Source organism: Panthera tigris, chromosome A1, assembly GCF_018350195.1.
Source record: "Panthera tigris isolate Pti1 chromosome A1, P.tigris_Pti1_mat1.1, whole genome shotgun sequence".
NCBI lineage: Eukaryota > Metazoa > Chordata > Mammalia > Carnivora > Felidae > Panthera > Panthera tigris.
Window position 1 is genome coordinate 189,495,684 of NC_056660.1, and position 22,378 is coordinate 189,518,061.

Below are 22,378 nucleotides of genomic sequence, written 5' to 3' on the forward strand. Positions count from 1 at the left end.
CATCTCAGAGCATTCTGAAGGTTAAAACAGCAATTTTGTTGTATTTCGGATCAGAGAAGGGCTCATAAGTTTTTTTTCCCTTCAAAAGTCTCATAGTGGGCATTTGGTCTTTGCACAACTTAACTTTCTCCATGGATCATTTATATGGCTAGTTGAGACAGTTGGTGTAGCTAACTCTTTAGTATCTTCTTCCTGATGCCTTTTAATATAACCACCAATCTGTACCATCTCTACACGCCTTTTCTTTTCACCGAAAACAGACACTTCACAATGGGATGTACCTTCAGTCTCATCTGAACACTCAAGAACAATAGTGCTTCCATGTGGAACAAGCTGCCAATCTCCTACTCTGTGGATGTCAGTGAAAAAACCCGGGGAATTTTTAGATGGGCTTGGGGGCTGGGGGTGCTTAATAAGGGAGCATAGCAAGTGACTGTCTCTGGCACTTCTGAGAAGTAGAAAAACCTCTCTCAACCACTTCTTCCTTCCCCTTCCTTCTACCTCTGCTTTCCTCTCCTAACTCAGTGCAGCAGGCCCGCTGACAGAAGCAGGACAAATTGTCCCAGTGTTTTCTGTATCCCCACCTCACCCCAAGCACTGGGACAACAACCACAAAGATGCCTTACCCATTCCTGTCCTGCACTCTCCACCAGTGAATCTCGGAACTGTCCAGCAGGTAGTATTCCTCATTGCGTTGTAACGTAAGTTCCTGTGGGTCGTTCGTTTGGTAGTCATACAAGGCAATGACAAGGGTTTCTTCAGGTTCCTGGAGTGATCGCTGAAGGTAGGAGAAAACAAAATTGAGTGATGACATAGAAAGGAGGTCAATTGTGGAACCAGGTCAATAAGTCCTGAAATGGCAACTTGCTCCTGGATCTAGGCCAGGTCAACACATGAATTCCTATAATCCACTGGGTATTCGCTGAAACCACCTGCCTTCTCTAGTTGGCTTTCTTTTATGAGTTAGGGTTATGGTGCTGAATGTGACACAAAGACACTCAGTACCTGGAATTCATTGCCCTCTCATTCTGTGTGGTGAATTCTGACCACAGTGAATTCCAAGCAGTCACATGCTTTTCACACAAGTCTGCTGGTTGCACGTTGCAGACACTCTGCCGGAAGCATCATATTCTTGGTGAAAGTGATGCAGTGAACACTAGGTTATTCAGTCCATGCCTTTCTGATTTGATTTGTGGGTTTGTCCAGATCCGGAGGATCATAGACTATCAGAGCTGAAATGCCTCTGAGAGATCACTCAATCCATTCTTTTGTTAAGAATGCAGAAACTGAAGCCAACATGAAGAAATGGATATGGCCACGTTACCACATGAATTAGTCTTAAGGCTCTCTCTACTATAGCACATGGGCTCCCTTCTTCCATTTAGGGGCTCTCTTGCCTAAGTCTCTACTTCTCAGTACCTTTTTAAACACGACATAGTGAAGATGTGAAGAAGAGACTATAAAGCAAACAGTTGTGAGAGTTCAGGATGGGCACACTTGCTACAGGTTGGCAGGTCTTGGGAGACAGTAAATATGGAAGAGATTGAGGTTACTGGCTAGGATGAGATTTGGCGTTGGGAAGCCAAAGTTTCTATTTTCATATCGAAGCCTTTGATGGTATAAAAATCCTGGAGATTTAGAAAGAAAAGCTTGTCATGGTGATGTTGTATGTCACCCCAGCTGAGCCCAGATTAGGATTTGAAATCTCAATATCTGTGGAGCTCACGAGGTGGTGTATTGCAGTACTGAAGATAAGAATCATCGGGACTGAGGCTTTCACCTGAAAAGCTAATGGAGGAAGGAGTTAAATTGAAGGGCACCTGAAGATAAAGGAGGGATATGACACGGTATTCATCCCATTATAGGACCAAATGATTGATCAATCACTATGAAAAGAAAGGTCAGAGCAGGGTTCAAAAACCATGGAGGTACGTTTCTATAGGAGGCATCTTGGACAGCTTTGGGGGCGATTTGAATGTCACAAAGGTTTAGGAGTGCTGCTAACATTTAGTGGCAGAGGGCCAAGAATGCAAAAATCTCTGCAGTATCCCATATACTGTAAAACTTTTGAATGTCCCGTTAGACATTCATGTGGTAAGAAACCTGCTTATAATAATAATGGACAATAGTACTCTGAGCCTAGATCCTACCTCCACCCCATAGGTGGGACTATGGGCGAAACCATCTGCAAACCAGAGCTGGCTTCCCTAGAGTGGGCTTGGTATCACCTAAGTCTTGTAAATCAGTAGATTAGAGGAGTGTTTCTCCCACTTCAGTGTGCCACAGAATCACCTGGAGGTTTATTAAATTGCAGGTGGCTGGGCCCCTCTCCCAGAGTTATAAATATAGTAGGTGTGGGGTGGGGCCTGAGAATCTACAGTGCATTTCTAATAAGCTCCCAGGTGAGGCTGATTCTGCTGGTCCAGGGACCACACTTTGAGAACCACCATGTGAGTTAAAGCCCACCATCTCAGAAGCTCTGCTGCCTAGTAACTTACCTACTAAGTTGCTGAATGGCCTTGGAAAAGCCTCAAAACCTCCCTTGGGACTTGATGTCCCAAGGTTTAAAATGAGAATAAAACTATAATCCTCTGAAGTGGCTAGAATGGAGAGTGAGGGAAGGAGGCCTTCTCTGTATATATAAGTACACTCACACACACACATAAAGATATAGATATAGATATATATCTTTGAAATAGATAGTAAAAGTATGGAAGTACTTAGAAAAATATAAAGTATTATCAAAATTAAGGTATGGAGTGAACACATCATTTTTCATAGATAGCTGTTATTGTACCCCAAAGTGGTCAGGTGGGGGGATGCACAGTTTGGTACAATAAATTTTTGTTGAGTGAATAAAGTGAACTCAGGATTTAGTAACTGAGTGGTCCTTTTGCATAAACTGACCCATGAGACAGGTCCAAGAAACCCAGGGTGTTCATTTCGGCTGAATTACTACAACCTGCTGTATTTGCCCAGGATATGAGAAATCTGGGGGTGGGGGGAAATGCAAAGGGGACATGGCATTCAGGCAGTTGCAGCACTGGGCGCCCATCATGCCCAGAGCTTGAATCCTCACTCACCCTGTTGTCTTCAGGAGTAGGAGGAAGAGGCTTCTTTGAAGCTGAAATGAGAAAAACATAAAAAGAAAATGAGTATGAAACCGAATGTGCCCAACCGGAGGTGAAAAGTCAGGGGGCTTTTCAGAGAAAAGCAGCCCTTAGGAGAACAACAGAAGAAAAGAGCCAAGAAAGAAGGAGATGATAAGACACAGAGAAACAAAAACCGGTCTTATAGAGCCAGTTTTTTTTTTTTTAAAATCTCTTTTGGCCTCTTGGTTCCCCATTTCATTTTCTAGAAGATTCCAGAAACTTCTAGAAGTTCATATTTAGTATTCCCAGGAAAAGCCTAATCCAAAGGTTGCTACAGAGGCATTAGGCTTGTGTCCTTCTCTGTGGGCCAGGAGACCTCCACAAAGGCACCTACCACCTGCTAAACCCCAGAGTGGGAATTGGTGACTCAGGGTAACAGTGAGTCACTGGCTTCTTGAGGCAGCCGTGGGCTTGGGGAGAGGGTGGGTGAGGTGAGGGGTCATTGAGTTATTTTTTGGGAGGGCTGGAATCTACTTTTAGTTACATTAACACTTCTGAGCATGTGTTCTTGCTGCCTTCTCCAAACAACACACACTCAGTACCTCTCTCTCTCTCTCTCTCTCTCTCTCTAACTGTTTGTGTCTCCATGTCTCCGTCGCTTTACCTCTCCTCTATGCCTTCTTTTCTCCTTTGTCCTATCTTCTTTATCTCTCTTTTCTTCTCGCCTTCCTTTCATCTCTTCCTCTCTGTCCTTCAGTATTTTTCCTTTGAGGCACTGAAAAGGTCAGGCCTAGAATCAATAGACCAAGGTCAAATATCTGGGAGTATGTGTGGCATGGGAGGCAGCACATAGGCTTGTGCTCAGTTCAAGGATTATTTAATAATTACAGGTAAGACAGGAATAGGCTCCATAAATAGGTGGTGAGATCCTCATCTCTGCATGAGATTGACTCATTGCATGAAGTTGATCCCTGCCTGAGTTGGACAGTAACTGTCAGGATTGCGAGTAGAGGAGACCCACACAGTGACATGGGAACCCACCCCCTGTGCTAACACTTTAAGCACGGGCAGGGTGGGGTATTGACTTGGCTTTGTGATTAACTGAGAAGAAGAAAACAAGCATAACAGGAAGCATGGTTCCTATCCAACACTCAACTCAGGGCACCAAGAGACTGATGTTCTAACCCTAGCTCCACTGGGAAGGAGCTGTGTGGCCTTGGTCTCCTTCCAGCCCTGAACATTCTGCAAGGGTATCTCTTCCTCCAGCCTTGCTCTCCCCTTCTTTCCTCTTCCTCTGTGTGAAGTTGGTATGTAGTGACATCAGGGCCAGTTCTGGTTGCAGAAATGAATGGGGTATAGCAGGGTCCATTTTTTTACCCAACCACCTCTGCTGTTTTCCAGACATACACATACATGCTGCTATATTTCAGCTTCATATTCTTCTGTCCACAAATAAAAAAGACGAGTAGGTGCAATTGCCATTTATTGAGAGATAAGAAAGTGCCAGCAAATGTGCTAAGAGCTTTCCACGACCCCATTGTTGCAACACAAATGCAGGACCACTAGCAGAGTGACTGTATGGCAGTTAGGCCTGAGTTCATGTGGGAGGAGTTCAGCATGACCAGCTCTCTCCAACTGTCATCTTGGTGCATCATTCAGATGTTCCTCACACCTCAATCATATGTCTACCACTCAGTGGAGGGGAGTGCTGTGTACCCTGAAGAGGGACAGCTGCAAAATGCACGGTGAAGATGGAAAAATGGAAACACAGATTCAAAGAATTTCAGAATTAACAAGGGACTTAGAGATTATTTCATCTTAGGAGCCCTAAAGCTTCCCCTAACATTTGAGAGATGAGGACATTAGGGCCCTTGGGGGCTGAGTGACTGATCCAACAGCCCACAGCAAAGTGCTGGCAGGAATCTGGAGACCAGATCTCTGGCTCTGGAAATGGCTTTCACTCACTGGGGAAAGCCCATGCCATCTTGTTATTATGATGGATTCCACCCATATAAACCCTTCTGTTCCTTTTTTATGAAATACTCTTTATGAGTACAGACCATAGGGTAATGCCAAAGATCACTGACTTCTAAAACTAGGTATATATTGTTCCTTGGGGCCATGGGATTGGTAACTTTAAACTTTCTCTCCCAAGGTGGAGGGTGAGAGGTGGTGGTTTTTAAAGTGGTACTAAGGGGGGCTGTGACTCAGGAAGCCACGGAAAACCCAGCCATGGGTTACATTTAGCACATCCGCCTTGGGTTGTCAATCCGAGGTAGTAGGTTTTAGTGCAAAAAAGAAACTGACAGATGAGAAAAGGTGGCTAGGGTAAGAGAGGTTGAGAAGAGGGGGGAATGGAAGCAAAACAATTCACACAATCCATCATTCCTATTCAACAACGCCTTTACAGAGCACTTCTCCCTGTGTGACCTTGAGCATTCCAAACTGCTCAAGGCGTTCTGTTTCTGTGACCTCACACATCTACCCCAGATGACTGTGAGGAATGCGAGCACATCATGTGTAAAAGTGCTTGCAAGTGAAGTTGCACTTCATTGAAAGGTCAGGTCCCAGAGCCATCACAGAAGAGAAAACCGAGTTACACACCAACCGTGAGTTCCAGAGCCTTGGACCTCCAAGGACCAGAAACAATGTCTTTTGTTTTCATTTTGTATTTAGGCCGTGGCCTCCTTTTCTCTGAGGTTATGGAGATAAACGGCAAATTTGAAGGGGACGCAGTGAAAAGCCACAGAGTACAATAGACAGCTTTTGATTTTACTTTCTTCCCCTCCAAGTGTATAAAGTTGAGCTGGTATAATTAAGCATGTCTGTGATGTGGTGCTACTGTAACAAATAAATAATATTCTATACGTTTGAGGCTTTCTCTACAACTTGAGATTTAAGTAGACCACGCCATTCACATTTTCTAACTTGCGGGTTATATAGTAGTGCTTCCCAAACTTACTTTGCACACAAATCTCCAGGGTATCTTGTTAAAACACAAATTTTGATCTGGCACCTGGGATGGGGCCAGAGAATTTACATTTCTAACTAGCTTCCAGATGATGTTGACACTACTGGTCCAAGGACCACACTTTTAGTAGCAAGGAGCTATAAAGACATAAGGTTTGAAGTGGAAACAGATCAACAGACTAGTGTTAGAGGCGGATGATTTCCCTCCAACAGTTCTGAAGATGCAGAATTTTGTATTCAATCCTCGACACCCGTGATGATGGGAAGCTGAGAGCTTTTACTTCCTCCTACTAGAGAGGTCGGTCATTCTACAAGAAGAAAGGGAATTCCCAGTCTCTTACCATTCTTGGTTGGATCGTACTGGGCACAGCCCACTGCGAGCTTCTCCAGCTGAGCACAGCACCTCCACCTCCCATCCATCCAGAAGTTAGGATGATACATGGGTACCAAACTGTTATTGTTCCTTGTTTCTGAAAGAGATTGGCACCAGCAGAAGAGTTATGTCAGGTTATTCTATCAAGGACAACCAACTTCTCAACTCCTTGAGATTGGACCCTGCTGTGTGAGCCTGAGTGAATAGTACCTGGAATAGTCACAAAAATAGCCTTTTGCCCAAGCATGTACATTTATGGAAGAGTATGTGTTGGATGTGGTCATCATCAGGTCTGGGTTCTTGTCTGACCTGGGGTTAATTGTGTGTCCCTAGATTGGGCAACACCCTCATCTGAGCCTCATTTTCCCCACGGTGCAATGAGATTCTTAGACTGGATCAGTGGGCCCCACAGAAGTGCCCAAGGGGCAATGGGAAGACTGAGCGGGAGGGATTCCTGCCCCTTCATCTCTCCCCCCTTCAACCACAGGAATTTTGCTTTTATCCCTTCTAGCTTTGTGGCTTTAAAGTTAGATTTTGGCAAGATTAAAAAAAAAAAGAGGTTCTCCTGCTGAAAGAAAAAAGAAATCTAAAAAGTGGAGAACTCGATAGACCATCTCAAATGCTCCTTCCAGCTTTAATATCCTGTGAGTAAACCCCTACGCAGAGGGAGAATGGCCAATGAACATAGTTGGGGTCCTTTTGATAACTTTTTACTCAGTGTTTATTCTGAGCCTCATGACTTGAGAATATTCTCCAGCTTACGCAGCGCTTGTCTGTTCATATCCTATTTGAGACAACAAACTTGGAAGAAGATAAGAATTGTATTTTTATTCTCATTTTCAGATAGAGGCATCACGGCTCTCAAGATTCCAAATGGCTTGCTTATTCTTAGTCCTCATAGCTACTTAGAGACAGATTAATATCTGAACCCACTTCTCCTGCAAACCCAGGGCTTCAGGCTAAGTAACAGGACTACTAATTGAGTTCTTTCTTTGCGTTTCATTCTAAGTGTCTGCCATGTCTTAACTCATTTATTTCTTACAATAACCCTGTGTCTGATTATTACAAGTCAGAATTTGTAGATGTAGAAATGAAGACACTGGAAGGTCAGGGAACTTGCCCAAGGTCACATACTAATAATTGGCAGAGCTGGGATTTTCACCTTAGCAGACTGGCTGCACATGTCACGTATACCCAAACGCTGTGCTGGTTCTAATTATGCTGCCAGCAAGGTGAGCCTTAAGAAATACCATTCCTGATGATCTGAAAGCTTTTAAAGTTAGCTAACATTTATGGGGTGCCAGCGATGGGCCAGGCTAGTTCCGAGGGCTTTACTCACAGCAGGTCTGGAGGCAGGTACTATTATTATCATTCCCTCCTCCTTTCCTTTTTTATAGATGGGGAAACTGAAGCACAGAGCAGCTGAGGCAGTTGCCTACGCACACATGGCTAGTAAGTGGCAGAGCCAGGATTCAAACTCAGGTCATCTAACTCAAGGGCCCATCCTCTTATTATTCCCACTAGACCAGGAGTTGGCAAACTTTTTCTTAAAGGGCCAGATGGTCAATATTTTAGGTTTTGTTCAGCAGCAGGCAAAATCGATATATTATGGAGGTACTTCTATAATCCTTTAACATACGACCATTTAAAAATACAAAAAACTTCCTTAGCTTGGAGCTTTATAAAAACAGGTGGTAGACTGGATTTGTTCGACCCTACATGGTACTGATTGTTGCCTCTTGGGCCCAGGGTGAAAAGTTGGGATCCAACACCAACACCAAAAGTGAGAAATATTTGACCGTCAGCTGTCCTTGATCTTACTACGGAGTCCAAGCCTGCTAGAGGATCAAGGGATCTCAGGGACCGATTTGCATAGGGGAGTTATTACCTTCTTTAAGGGCCAGAACCCAGCGTTGCCGGCTCTCACGGTCTGGAGCAAACACATACAGGAGGTAATTGTCATGCACAACCTGGAGGTACACAGAGTCCAAGATGAGCAGTGTGCCCAGAGAGCAGGATGATTGATAGCAGGCCCATCTAGCTTACTGGGTCAAGAGTGGGCCCTCAGGTGTTTGTCATCATAAAGGCAAACATCTGGGCAATTAGGGGACTGGTGTCCTTTTTATCCAAATATTTGAATTCACACAGGGTGAATCTCCACAGCTCAGACTACTTGTCTGAGATTCCATGTTGCCGGTAAGCAATTGCTAAATTAAAATAGCTGGAGAAAAAGCTCTCCATGTGACAGCATATTTATTTCTCATACTAATTTTTTAAAAAAATGTTTATTTATTTATTTTTGAGAAAGAGAGAGAACACAAGAAGGGGACAGGCAGAGACAGAGAACGAGAAGGAGACACAGAGTCTGAAGCAGGCCCCAGGCTCCAAGCTGTCAGTTCAGAGCCCAACACAGGACTGGAAACCACAAACTGTGAGATCATGATCTGAGCCGATGTCAGACGCTTAACCGACTCAGCCACCCAGGAGCCCCTCTCATATTAATTTTTAAGTGATTAACAAAATCTTTCTGTCATATGAAAGAGTAAGATATTAGATGAAAAAAATTACAATTGAGACTTTAAAAGCTTCTTATTTTGAAATAATATAAGACACCCAAGAAGTTCCAAAAATAGTACAGGATCCCTGTGTTCTTTTCACCCACCTCTCCCTAATGATTATAGAACCGTAGCACAGTTTCCAAACCAGGAAGTTGACATTGGTCCAAAATGATTAACTAAACTATAGATCTTCTTTGAAATTCACCAGCTTTTTCTCATGAACTTATTTTTAATTGGAATTTTAATGACAGGAAAATACATGTTATTCACTTTAATTACTAAATATTTCAATTCACAGAGGTCAACTTTCTAGTAGGAAAAGAATCCTTTTCTATATCACATTAAAAATGCGATATTTACCCCTCAAATTGGCAAAGAGGAACCGTACCCTAGAATGTACAAAGAGATATCCACTCCTTCAGAGTCATAGATGCCAAGAGTGATGCCAAATTTGGACAATGTCATGACCTAAAGACCAGAGATAACCTTTACCAACTCTGTCCAGTAGAACTTCTTGCAATGATGAAAACATTCTATAATCTGTGCTATCCAGCACATAGCTATTGAACATGTGAAATGTTCATCCATTCAGTGGGCTTAGTGTGACTCAGGAACTGAATTTTCAATATTGGTTAATTTAATTTACATCTAAATATTAAACATACACCTGTAGCTAGTGGCTACTGTAAGTAAATGGTATTAGGCTTAAGAGTATTAGGCTTGGGCCTTTGATATTTTTTTCTTTGCTCTAGGGGCAGAGAATTGGGACTTTTGTTGAAGCAGGGAAGACATGAGAGAAAGAGAAATGAGGAATTACACCTTTTCAAAATTTTGTGATTTGAGGAATGAGTGAATCAATAATTGAAGGAACACAGTAGCTTTCTTCTGGTTTAGTCTAAGACCTAACTATAGATCAGAGTCATCCCTGGTCTACCTTCTATTACAATGACTGAGACTTTCAACCATCATGCGAGGAATGGGAAACTAGCAATCTCAGGCATAGTGGACTTACCTGAAATGGATATTTATAGTGGCATGGGATACTAATGTCACTTTTCACAATCTCAACACATTTGATTCGGGAGAGTTCAATGGAGCCCTTCAATGTGCGCTTTTTCTGTGGGGAGAAAAAGCACATTCCATTTAAAGAAGAGAGAAGACCATATTTTTGTCCAGGTTGGTTGTAGAAATCCACTACTCTATAGATAAGATCCGTTAGCTTTGTAAACTAATCCCCCATGTATCCAGAAGTTACTTCTTGGCCCTTAGTGCCTAAGAGAGACACTCTGAGCCAACTCCTGGGAGAAACTGCCCTGTTAATTGTCTCTAATGGGGTCACTGATTTTAACTCATTGAGCAAAGGCACCTTATATCTCAGTGACCTTGTGACAAACAGCGGCATTTGTAGAACTTGTAGCTGGGGTGGGTAGTGCAGTATAGGAAACCAACTATACATGTGCCTGTTTTCTCTGTTTTGTGCCTTATTAGCACAGTAGTTGAATTCAGGCATGTCCTGCATGGTGATGTATACTTTCAGTGGCACCTTTCTTTTCTACATACGGATTCTCCAGGTCCCTTTTATTTATTCACAATCCCACAATGACACTTCTGTAGGACATTTCTGACTCTGCTCTATAACTACCTCTTCTTCACAGCCCCATCATCTGGTCCCATGTCTCATTTCCTTGGAAGTTTGCTAGATTTCTTTCCTTGGTAATTAATTTACATTATGGTCATGCGACAGTCATGACTTATAATGATGCTATAAACATGTTACTCAATTCTAAGGGTCCTTGTACTTGGAAAGTGGATTCCAGGGGATGTTACCCAATGGGACAGATTCTATTGTGAACTATCAGGCTCCAAGGAAGGCTAGTTAGGGAAAAGTTTTTGTGGAGCAGAAGCTTTTCTCAAGTGCCTGGAATTAGGCTTGCATTGAGAATAGAATTTAATTCAGATATGGAACTGTTGCAAAATACTTTGTTATACCTTATCTCTTAGAAAAAGGTAAAAATGGTGGTGAATTGGGCAAAAGTTGGAAAGGGCTAGGTTCAAAGTTAAGTTCTGTTTTCTTCTTTATTTTCTGTCTGGATGATCTATCCATTGATGTAAGTCAGATGCTAAGGTCCCCAACTATTATTGTATTACTGTCAATTTCTCTCTTTATGTCTATTAACAACTGCTTTATGTATTTAGGTTCTCCAATGTTGAATACATAGATTTTTACAATTGTTATATTCGCTCATTGTTGGTTCCTTTATCATTGTGTAATGTCCTGCTTTGTCTCTTGTTACCATTTTTGTTTTAAAGTCTTATTTTGACTAATGTAAGTATTGCTACCCCGGAATTTTGTGTATGTGCATGTCCATTTGCATAGAATATCTTTTTTCATTCCTTCATCTTCAGTCTTTATGTGTCTTTGGTTTTGAAGTGAGTGTTGTAGGCAGCATACAGATGAGTTTTATTTTTTTATCCATTCTGTCCCCCTATGTCTTGATTGGAGCATTTAGACCATTTATATTTAAGTTATTATTGATAGGTATGTACTTATTGCCATCTTGTTACTTGTTTTCTAGTTGTTTTTGTAGTCCTTCTCTGCAAAGTTGGCTCAGCCTCTAACTAGCAATGTGACCTTGGACAACACATCTCACTTTCCTGTACTTCAATTTTTACATCCACTAAGTGAAGATAGTAATGCCTACCTTGTAAAGATTATTTGGGGAATAAAATGGGTGTATGTAAACAAATTGTTTGGCTTATAATAGGTGCCCTCGATAAAGGGTACTCTCCCAACTAAAGAGGTTAAGGAAATCCTAACTATGGTAAGAGAGTCATGACATCGTAAAATTCTCCAGAAGAGAGCTCGGTCTGTACTTCCTAATTTTTGATACCCAGCCTGTTTGCTGGCCTTTGCTTTAGCAGCTAAGGCACAGAAGTGAGATTAAAAAAAAAGTCAAGAGGTGAAAAGCATCCTCTGTCAAATACAAGGAGGCTTTGTGGTGCTTCTTTTTAAATTTTCTTTCTAAAAAATACTTAATTCTTCAAGTATAAAACTTATCTGTGTAAAATAGTATGGAAGTATGTTAAGAAAGTATTTATAGTCTCATATTATTCCACTCTTCTCCACAACCTTGAGGTACCCAAGTTTAACCATTTGGAATGCATTTGTCTTTCCCACACACATTTATAGGATATATACAAACAAAAACAAGCATCTGATTCACATAGTGGTCTACAGCTTGCTTTTGTAACCTAAGGATATATTAAAAGGTCAGTTTTCCCTTAAAAACCTCTGAAAACATGTGTCCTTTGGGCTCAAAATATCTTCTCATTTAGAGTCTTCCACAGCCAGAAATACATGCCTTGGTCCTGCCCATAATCATAGTTGTTGGCGATGGTTAATCTGTTTTTCAAAAACAGAAGAGCACAAGGGAGTTACCTTTTCAACAACCTTCTGTTGCTATGGGTAAACAGGGAGGCTCAGTTTTGAGGTTATCTTGTTTTTTGACCTTTATTGCATTGTTTCCTTAGTAGTATATATAATGAAATGCAACAAAAAGCTCATGACAGTAATATGACAACTCTGTTTGCAGACATGTTTGTCCTTGGAACCCACTAAGTCCTGTGCTCCCTGAGAGAGAAACCAGGACATCTATCACCGAATCTTTAAGGCATAGCGACAAGCCTACAACAGATGCTCAGTCAGAATGATATGAACAAAGGGCACCACTTTGAAACACAATTTAAACAATCTCAGTCAGGTATAAGGCTAATGCATTTATCTACTCAGGAAATATTTACTGGGGAGCCAGCTACAAACTAGGTGCTGTTCTGAGAGCAGGAAATAGATGAACTTGGTAGACTATGTAAAGGAGCTCCCAGTCTTGTTGAGAAGGCAGGCAATGAAACAAGTGCTATAAAGAGAATGGAATAGGTTGAGGTGACCAACTTGTGGACAGGGGAGGCCTGTCTGGAGAGAGGACATTTGAGAAAAGATCAAACAGTTGAAAAAGGATCCAGACATGAAGTCTGGTGGGGAGGGTGGTTGTAAGTACCCTGTGTAAAGTTCACAACAAGAGCAAAAGTCCCAGGGTAGCAAAGTTTTGGGTATGTAATGGTTGTTACTAGCCTGGGATCATCATAACCAGGGTATAAAGTGGAGGTAAGTATTAACCAGAGTTGTGAGTAGGGATAAAAGTTCTGTGTGCGAGTTCTAAAGCAGTGTTGCCTAATAATAGCAGAATGTGAACCATACGTGTAACTTAAAGTTTTCTAGTAGCACATTAAAAGAAAGCAAAAAAAGAAACCATGAAATTAATTTTAAGAACATATTTTGTTTGCCTCATTATATCTAAAATATTCGTTCGATGTGTAATCAACATAAAAAAATTAATGAGCTACATTACTTTTTTGCTAAGTCCTTGAAATCGTGTATTATACAAGACATCTCAATTTGGACTCGCCACATTTCAAGTGCTCAGTGGCCACACGCGGCTCTGGCCCCATTATCGGACAGTGCAGCTTCAAGATACCCAAGAAAGTGTTCTCCTCTAACCTTACATTATATCCTTTGATCTCTTAATATTCATTGACTTTAAACAAGGATTTTAAGAGGCATTGTGTTTTAACAGCCTGTCAGGTAAGCTGACCGTCAGGTCAGGTTTATTCTTCAGTAGGAATGGATTTCACATTTCACCATCAAAACTCACTCTTCATCCTAAATGGCTGCCCTGAGGTCAGTTGTCCTCAAATCTCTCAAGATCGGATATGTGAAAAACAAGAGACCGGCTGTGCATCCCCCCCAGCTGGGTCCTGGGGAGTAGCTGGTCCGTGAGCTAAACACAGTTTCATCTCTGAGAAATGGTGATTGCCTGTAATCATCCCAAACAACTGTGCTATTTCTGAAAAAATTCCAGGGTAACCTTTCCAAGGAAACCACATAAGAGCCATCAGGGAAAGAAAGACACCAAGTAAAACCTGCCCTCATTCTTGTCATTCCATCTATATCACTTGGGGTGAAAGTCGCAGGACCTCACTTGGCTTGGTCTTTTTTCTCAGCCATGTTCAAAGCTACAGTGTCCTCATATTCCAAAGCTTCTCCCTGGACACCTGACGTGTGTCAAACAGAATCCAACAAGATGCTGGTGCCCACATATTTGCACAAAGGCAAGCTTGTGCCAGCAGCTTTTATATCCCCTTTCTTTTTATGTTAATATATTGTATAAAATAGAATTTTAGATTGTGAGTTTCAAAGAGAGAGGCAGGGAACAAAACCAAAAGAAAGGACAATTAACATTTTTGAGCACTTCTTATACCTCGGGCACTCAACGGGCCAGAGCCAATTTAATCCCATGATCCTGCAAAGTATCATTGCCCCACCTTGCATGTGAGGAAATTGAGGTTCAGGGAGGCCAAGTCTCTTACTAAGCAGGAGGGCAGGATACAAGCCCAAGCCTAGGACCCCAGAGCCTGAGTGCTTAACTAATGTGTTTCGTGGCTCTTGCTCTTCCCCCAACCTCCCACAGGAGATTTTCATTCTCCGAACTCCCCACAGGGAACAATCAATTGCACGATCAATGCGCCAAGCTGTGACCCAGCAGACATTTGTGCCCTATTTGGTTGTGCAATGCTTATGCTGGATTTGAGAGGGAGAACACATTCTCTGCTTCCTCAGAATAATTCCCTCCACTTCACTCCTATAACAGTGGCTCCTTGGCTGTTTGGCTAGTCCAGCAGGTACGACAGTGAGACGCGATGTGTCTGATACCTAAGAAAGGTATCTGAAAAACAGCAGAACTTCAGCTTTCTGCTTTGGAGAGGCAGAATGGGCGACGACTGGAACTTTCAGGTCCAGTAGACCTGCATCTGCCTGACCAGCTGTGCAATCTGAGGCAAGTATCTCAACTTCTCAATTGCCTTGTTGTTTTTAAAGTGAGAATAATAATCGTCCCTGAATCATTGAGCTAACTTAGAGGACTTATAAAAAAGCCACATAAACCTACTAGCAAAATAAACTTCATTCACATAACAAACCAATCACTCAAGTTAAGTTACCCACTTTCCTTTCCTTTGCTTCCCCCCAAAATAAGACCTTGTTCTCTTGTGTCTACATTTTGGGAGTGATTTTCTTTTGGGCAAATATGGAACTAGGAGCCACCATTTGGGAAGGGCAACATTAATTTTTAACTGGCGACACTGGTGATTTTGACATTTTGGAGTCATTTAATTTGCAAATTATCTGTAAAATCAAATTACTTGCAAAATGAAAAGGGGCCTGTTTCCTGGTCTCCCGACCGTGTTGCATTTCCTCTTCCAGGGCTTTTGCTTTCTGCTTTTCTTCAAACTCGCCTGTCAAAACCTTCCTCAAATGGTCATTCTCCAAAGGTTTAACTCACTGATAGATTAAAGGTTGGCTTGTTTCAGAGGAGTTTGGATTAGGACAGATATTAGAAACTGAGGCCAGGAAGGAGCTTTGATAATTGAATTTTGGGCATTAAGGGAGAGAATATTTTTCAAAGGGGGGAGTGAGACATCTAAGACTTTCCCGGATCACACTGTAAAAGTAGCCACATACTGCCTTTATCAGAGTTTCTTTATGATTAGAAAGTCTTACTGGTGATGATTTGAACAAGGCATTTCATATATTTTGCTCAATGCCTCTTCCAGAGTGTAGTATATTGTACAAATGTGAAATGGCGCAATGACACCATTGAAATTAAAATTGATGTCATGTGAGATGAAACTTAAGTCACTGATTTGAGGGTTATTCCCCTGTGCCTCCCCCACAGCAGAATGCCAGTTCTACACTTGACTTGAGGGGTCTTCCTGAGTTTTAGTTTCATCCTCTCTGCAACACATGGTCAAGGTAGCCCCTGAATTTGCTCCCAGTTTCCCAGCTCAGCTTTCTGTCTTTTATGACAAAGGGTACCTTGTCTCTGCAGGGGAGAAGAGCAGAGATTCAGAACTCACAAACGCCACGGTTTGAAATCTCTGCGGTGACAAGTAACATAGGGCAAACTTGGCTTAGTTCTTTGGGCTTAGTTCTTTTAGTTCTTAAGGTGTAATGAGATTATTGACAGCTGCCTCTCAGGGTTACTGTGACCTGAGCTGTGCAAAGGTACCCAGCACGTTGCCTAATACCCAATAAAGATGTGATCATTAGTATCTCAATGGAAAACACCAGTTTCTTCTAAAACACTAGTGCAATTTGTGATTCGCTGTTGCTGGCTCCTCTCCCCTCCCCGCCCCCATCCCAACCTGTCTTCATCTGGACCTACCTCCATGAATCTTTGCAATTCTGGGAGTATCTGAAATTAAGGGAGCATATTTTGAGGCTCCTGGGCTGACTTAAAGTTAGGAAACTCTGATCCATCCCACACCAGCCTTCTTTCCTTTCCTCTTTTCTGTAACACCTTTTAGTCATAGCTAAACCAGAGTCAACTGGCTTTCCTCACCTCAGCTTTTCACAGTGTGGTTTTTAATGAGGCTGGTTGTGCTGTGGGGAAAACACTCTAGCTACCCTTAAAGTCGTCCATCTTGTTCGTAGTATATCACCCTGACTCTCCAAGAGAAAAACAAAAGTGAGGCTTTTACCCTAAAAGGGAAGAAAAAGCAAGAAGAGAGAAGAAAGAAAGAAAGAAAGAAAGAAAGAAAGAAAGAAAGAAAGAAAGAAAGAAAGAAAGAAAGAAAGAAAGAAAGAAAGAAAGAAAAAGAAAGAAAGAAAATGGACTATACTCTTGTACAATTTCCAGAGGGAAATTTGGGATCTTTCTTAAAAGTATGAGTGGCCTTTCTCACAAGAGACTGTTAAGAGCAAATACTTGTGGGAACAGTTCTGGTGTTTGGCAGTAGGAAGAGAGCTTTCTTTCAACCTCATATCTTTCTATACTCTTTCACTTTTGTACCACGAACTTGTATTTATTATATTTAAAAACAGTTAATTGAAATATAAACAAATGTGTTTTCCTTATAGGATTTATCCTATAGGAACATTTGTTCAAAATATATCAAGGTGTAGGGAGAAGGAATTCATAACAGCCTTATTTGTTTCAATAAAAAAAACCTAGAGAACCTTAAATATTCATCCATAGACAAATGGTTAAATTAGTTATGGTTCATCCATCCTGTAGCCGTTAACAAAGAGGTCTACATGGAGGAACAAAAATGTATACATTAACTGAAAAAAGCAGGTGCAGAGCAAAAGATGGAGCCTCACTGCATTTTTGGAAAGAGAAATAATAAAATGCATAATAGTAAATGCAAAACTCAAATAATACAAGAAGGAACCCTGCTAATACTGGCTCTCCCTCGTGGGTGGCACTGTAGCCGACTTTGACAGGGTAAGTGTGATGTTTCGGTAATATTTGAAGTTGTTGCAGGGAGCATGTAAATTTACTAAGCAGAAAAGTGAAAATAATATTTTAAAGCAGTCAGAAATTTAAAAACACCACCCTGTACTACAACTTTGCAGATTTCTGTGGGAGAGGGCTGAGGGGTACACATCGAATGCTGGGTGTGCAAAATGATGCAGCTTTTTGCCCTTGTAGCCTCCTGACCCCATTAGCAGTCAGTGGCAGCCAGGCAGCCCCTGTCACCTGCTCTTCTTTCTTCTTTATCCATGGAGGTTCAAGTTCACGACGGGTCCTCTTATCTTCTTCTTTTTTTTTTTTTAATTTTCTTTAACGTTTGTTTATTTTTGAGACAGAGAGAGACAAAGCATGAACGGGGGAGGGTCAGAGAGAGGGAGACACAGAATCTGAAACAGGCTCCAGGCTCTGAGCTGCCAGCACAGAGCCCGACGCAGGGCTCGAACTCACGGACCGCGAGATCATGACCTGAGCCGAAGTCGGCCGCCCAACCGACTAAGCCACCCAGGCGCCCCTCTCATCTTCTTCTTGGGTGATAACCATTTTCTTCATAGATTCCATATGCTTTTATGTGGGTATATTTATTTTAGAAGTAAAGCAATACTTCAGGAATAATTTCTAGGTCTCGTTTATGTTAGATAAAGATATAGTGGTCCTAGTCTTTCAAAAGCATTTTTGTTTAAATTTGTTTTCAAAAGTGAGCAGAGAAAAGGACTTATATAGAAACCAAGAGCAAGAAGTGGGTGCTGAAGTAAATCTTCAAGGTTCTCTGCACATTTTGTCTTTGTTCTGTGAATGCTTTTTCAAAACCCTCCTTCTTTCCAGAATAGGCCATTTGAGATTTCTAATGAATTTGAAACTATATTTTTTTATATGCCTTTCAAACATTGGAGAGTCAGTAGCCAAAGCATATAAATTAATAACAACCTCACTACGTTTCAGAAAATAACCCTAGCACAGAGGTGATGATCAACGAATATTTGTTAATTGGTTGATTGAAGGAACAGCAGGTTAGACTAAGTGTGCAGCAGAAAGTGTTGTGTGTGAACCCTATGACAAAACTCTTGATAGGATTGATTTGAATAAGATTTCCAGAATGATTGGCAGGTGGATGCAAATCTCTTGACAATGAAAAGATAGGTCAAAACCAGTCTGCACAAAGGGCTGAGCTAATAAAGAGCTCCTACAAATTATTAAGGAAAATATTAACAACATTATGAAGAAATGGGAAAAGGAATATAAATTGTTCTTAAATATAGGAAAAAAGGCTCAAACTTACTATGAAAACAGAAATGCAAATAATTGATACCGAGATACCATTTTTTAAACCTGTCAGACTTGCAAAGATCAAAACGTATGGTAATGGTGTTGGTGAGGTTTTGATAAAGCAAGCATCTCACATGTGGCCCTGGGGAATGTTCATTGGCACAACCTCTACGGAGAATAATTTGGTCATGTTCAATGAGATAACAGATGCAAATATCCTTTGACATAGCAATTCTACTTCTGGAAATGTTATCTATAGACCAAGGTTTCCCAACCTTGGCACTATTAACAACATAGGCTGGATAATCCTTTGTTGTGAGTTTGTCCTGTGCCTTGTAGAAGGCTTAGCAGCATGCTGGACTCTACCCAAAAATGTCAGTAGCACTCCCCTCCTTAGTTATGAAAATGAAAAAATTTCCAGGCATTGCCAAAGATGGGCAAAATCACCTGTTACAGACATACTGAAAGTGACATAAAGATGAGGTTATTCATTCCTTGTCATTTGCAATGACAAAAAAAAAAAAAATTGGAAACAGACTGAATGTCCATCATTAAGGTAACTTTTTATCCATTCAGTGAAATATTATGCATCCACAAAAAAGAATGAAGAAGCTCTTTGCATATAGGTATGGTTTGATCTTCAAGAAGTATTGCTAACCAACCAAAAGAAAAGCTAAGAAGTATGTCACATAGAGTATGCTACTGTTGCATAAAAAGGAGGACAAGAAGAATACTGATTTGTGTTTACATATGTATGCATAAAGTATCATTGGAAGAACTGATAGGAAATTGATTATATTGGTTGCTTTCAGGCACTGAAGCGCTGTGGCTTAGGATAAAGGTGGGAGTTGGCCATTTCATAACATTTTGTAACTGTTTTTTTAAAAAATGTATGTGAATGTATTATCTATTCATGAATTTTTTTTAAAAGTTAGTCTATATTTTGCAGAAGATGACCTGAAAAAGTGGCTACTAATAAAGAGACCTGAAGTCCAACAGGCACACAGGCAAGGGGGCAAGAGTTCATTCCACCAGCAGTTCTGTTTTGTGCATTAATATTAATTTGCAACACAGATGAAAGCAAAGTGAACAGCACTAACCTAATGTCATTGAGATTTATAAAAAATTAGAATAACTTTCTCTGGAGTTCAGATAAATTTGGAGGTCAGACAGCTTGTGATTGCAGGCTCACTTGCCCCTGACTCACAGCTTTCTAGGTAGAGCAGGGGGTCTGAGAGGATCTCTTTTGCCTGTCTCTTCTATGTTCACCTTTCCAAGTGCTCTGGTCTTTGTGGATGCACCTGTGCCTCTAAATGTCCAGGGGGATTATTACATTTCACTCTCTGAACAGACTAAGTGTCTGCTATTTTAAAGCAAAGAATCATGAATGGTGATTCATGTTGCTATTCCGTGGATTCTGTGTTTCCAATCTTCCATTTGCAACCCACCCGCGCGCTCTCCACCATTGTGTAGTTCCACCAACTGGTACCATGGACTTAATGTTATTATTTAAATGGATTGATTTTTCACCTCAACAAATTTACTCTAAAGGGAAGTTTTAAATCACCACCATATGTTTAAAAATACTTTTTTTCTGAAGTAAATTATAATAAACATACATATATAAGTATTAAATTAAAAAATGTCAGAACCAGATCTGTCCATGTACCATCTAGAGTGCACCTAGTGGTACCCCACTTTGGGAAACACTTAATTGGGTCACTATACATGAAATTGGCCATAGCATGGACTGCAAAAGTGGCTACATTTGGTATTAGTGCCCTCGATCTCACTTTCTGGGCCCTTGGTCCTGGCTTATAGCCCTGTTTGGTGGTCTTTTTCCTGTATTATCACTCTGGGTATAACATTCCCAGGATGTTATTCTCAGAAAGTGCCCAATGAGGGGTACTTATGAATGGCTAGTCCAGTAAACTAAACAGAGCTGAGGTTCATACAGCATCTTTCCTTGGCAAAGGTCACCCCAGGAGCAGAGCCTCAGGTTTATAAGGTCAGGAACTCATTTTTGTCAGCTCACAGAGTCCGGTGGACAGGAACACACTCTGCAAAATCACAAGTGACTGGCGAATTCGCAACCTTGCAGTGAGAAACAGACTGGCCAAGATGCTTTTATCAGTTTTGCAGAGAATTCTTGGAGATACTACTAGGGAAACCAAAATGATATCAGAAAAGCATATGTTAGGGGCGCCTGGGTGGCTCAGTCGGTTAAGCGTCCGACTTCAGCCCGGGTCACGATCTCGCGGTCCGTGAGTTCGAGCCCCGCGTTGGGCTCTGGGCTGATGGTTCAGAGCCTGGAGCCTGCTTCCGATTCTGTGTCTCCCTCTCTCTCTGCCCCTCCCCCGTTCATGCTCTGTCTCTCTCTGTCTCAAAAATAAATAAACATTAAAAAAAAATTAAAAAAAAAAAAAAAGAAAAGCATATGTTAGTGGGATCAACGTATAGGGAATTACCAAAGCCCAAGGAAAGATGCTGTTTTTAACACTTACTACCACTACTGTGACCCTGGGCAAATTTCTGAACTTCTCCATGTCTCAATTGCTTCCTCTCTAAAACAGAATATTACTTTTAGCTTCTGCAGAGAACTGTGAGGGTTACATGAGAAAATTCATAGGAATGTGTTCAGTCTTCTTGCAGTGATGCTAGTTATTGTTGTCAATGATATTGTTGTGCTGTCATTCAGGTAAACTTGGGGGGCCCTGCTCCAGACCTCTATTATACAGTGTTGTTCACTGAAACTCACCAATGAACCCTTGGCCCAACTCTCTCTTCTCAGCCACCATGGCTGCTAAGACTCCTCAAACCCAAACAAGCTTAGATCTGAAAATACATTTAATCTAACTTTTAATGTTTGTCCCAGATGTGTGGCCTAGGAAAAGATACTTAGCTACTCTAAGCCTCTCCTTTCTCATCAACAAAATGGGGATCTTTTGCAAAGTAGGAAGCTTTTTGGCACTTGTTAAATCCTGCTACATGTATGGTGGGTTCATGTACATATATATGACTGACTTTATATCAAATCATTTGATCCATGTATAGTATAAAAAATTACGTATCTTCCCCCTTTCTCACCGTAACATTCAAAGTCTATAAAAATAGTGCACTTGAAAAATCACCACAACAATGGGATTCTTTGGTTTTCCTAAGTTCCTTCTTAGAAACACAGTCTTCCCTAATGGTTCTGGTAACTTCTGGTGGCTGCATGCATTGCTTCAATCTCTGTAAGATGATGTAGCAGCAAATGATAGAGGCCATAAAATAATCTTATTTTATGACAAATGTGGTATTCTATCCTAAGGACCTGATTTTTAAAAGGAGACAGGTTTATGTTAGGTATATTAGCATTTTTCAGAGTTCTGACTGAAACATGTTCATACCCAGAAACAACCTGAATGTCAAAGAATAGATGACAAAGAATTGATGACAAGTTCATCATTTTTTTCAAGTATGTAGAACAGATAAGTATCTCTCTGAAGTGAACTAGTTCAATCATGAAAAAAATCATATGTATGAAAAAATGATTACTTTGGGACCATGTAGATAAGTAGAAATGTATCTATAAAAGAACAAATGAAAAAAGTAGAATATAAAATTGTCATGCATTATGATTAGAACTACATGAAATTTATGTGTACGTAAGAGCACAGGTCATTCTCACAGAGACTGTAAATTGATGCCTGTAGACAAAAGAGTTACAGAGAATACTTCTGCATAACTATTTCATTAATTTTTTAAAAT

General features: G+C 41.0%; 1 protein-coding gene across 1 annotated transcript in view; it reads right to left on the reverse strand.

The window, feature by feature from the left end:
* ITK (IL2 inducible T cell kinase) overlaps nt 1–22,378 on the reverse strand; it is a 59,673-nt gene that overhangs the window by 29,390 nt on the left and 7,905 nt on the right. Inside the window, exons 2-6 of the mRNA XM_007077590.3 lie at nt 10,006–10,110; nt 8,324–8,405; nt 6,404–6,532; nt 3,084–3,124; nt 627–778 (exon numbers count right to left, since the gene is read on the reverse strand). Of these exons, the coding sequence (XP_007077652.2) occupies nt 627–778; nt 3,084–3,124; nt 6,404–6,532; nt 8,324–8,405; nt 10,006–10,110 (509 nt within the window). The remainder of the gene's footprint in view (nt 1–626; nt 779–3,083; nt 3,125–6,403; nt 6,533–8,323; nt 8,406–10,005; nt 10,111–22,378) is intronic.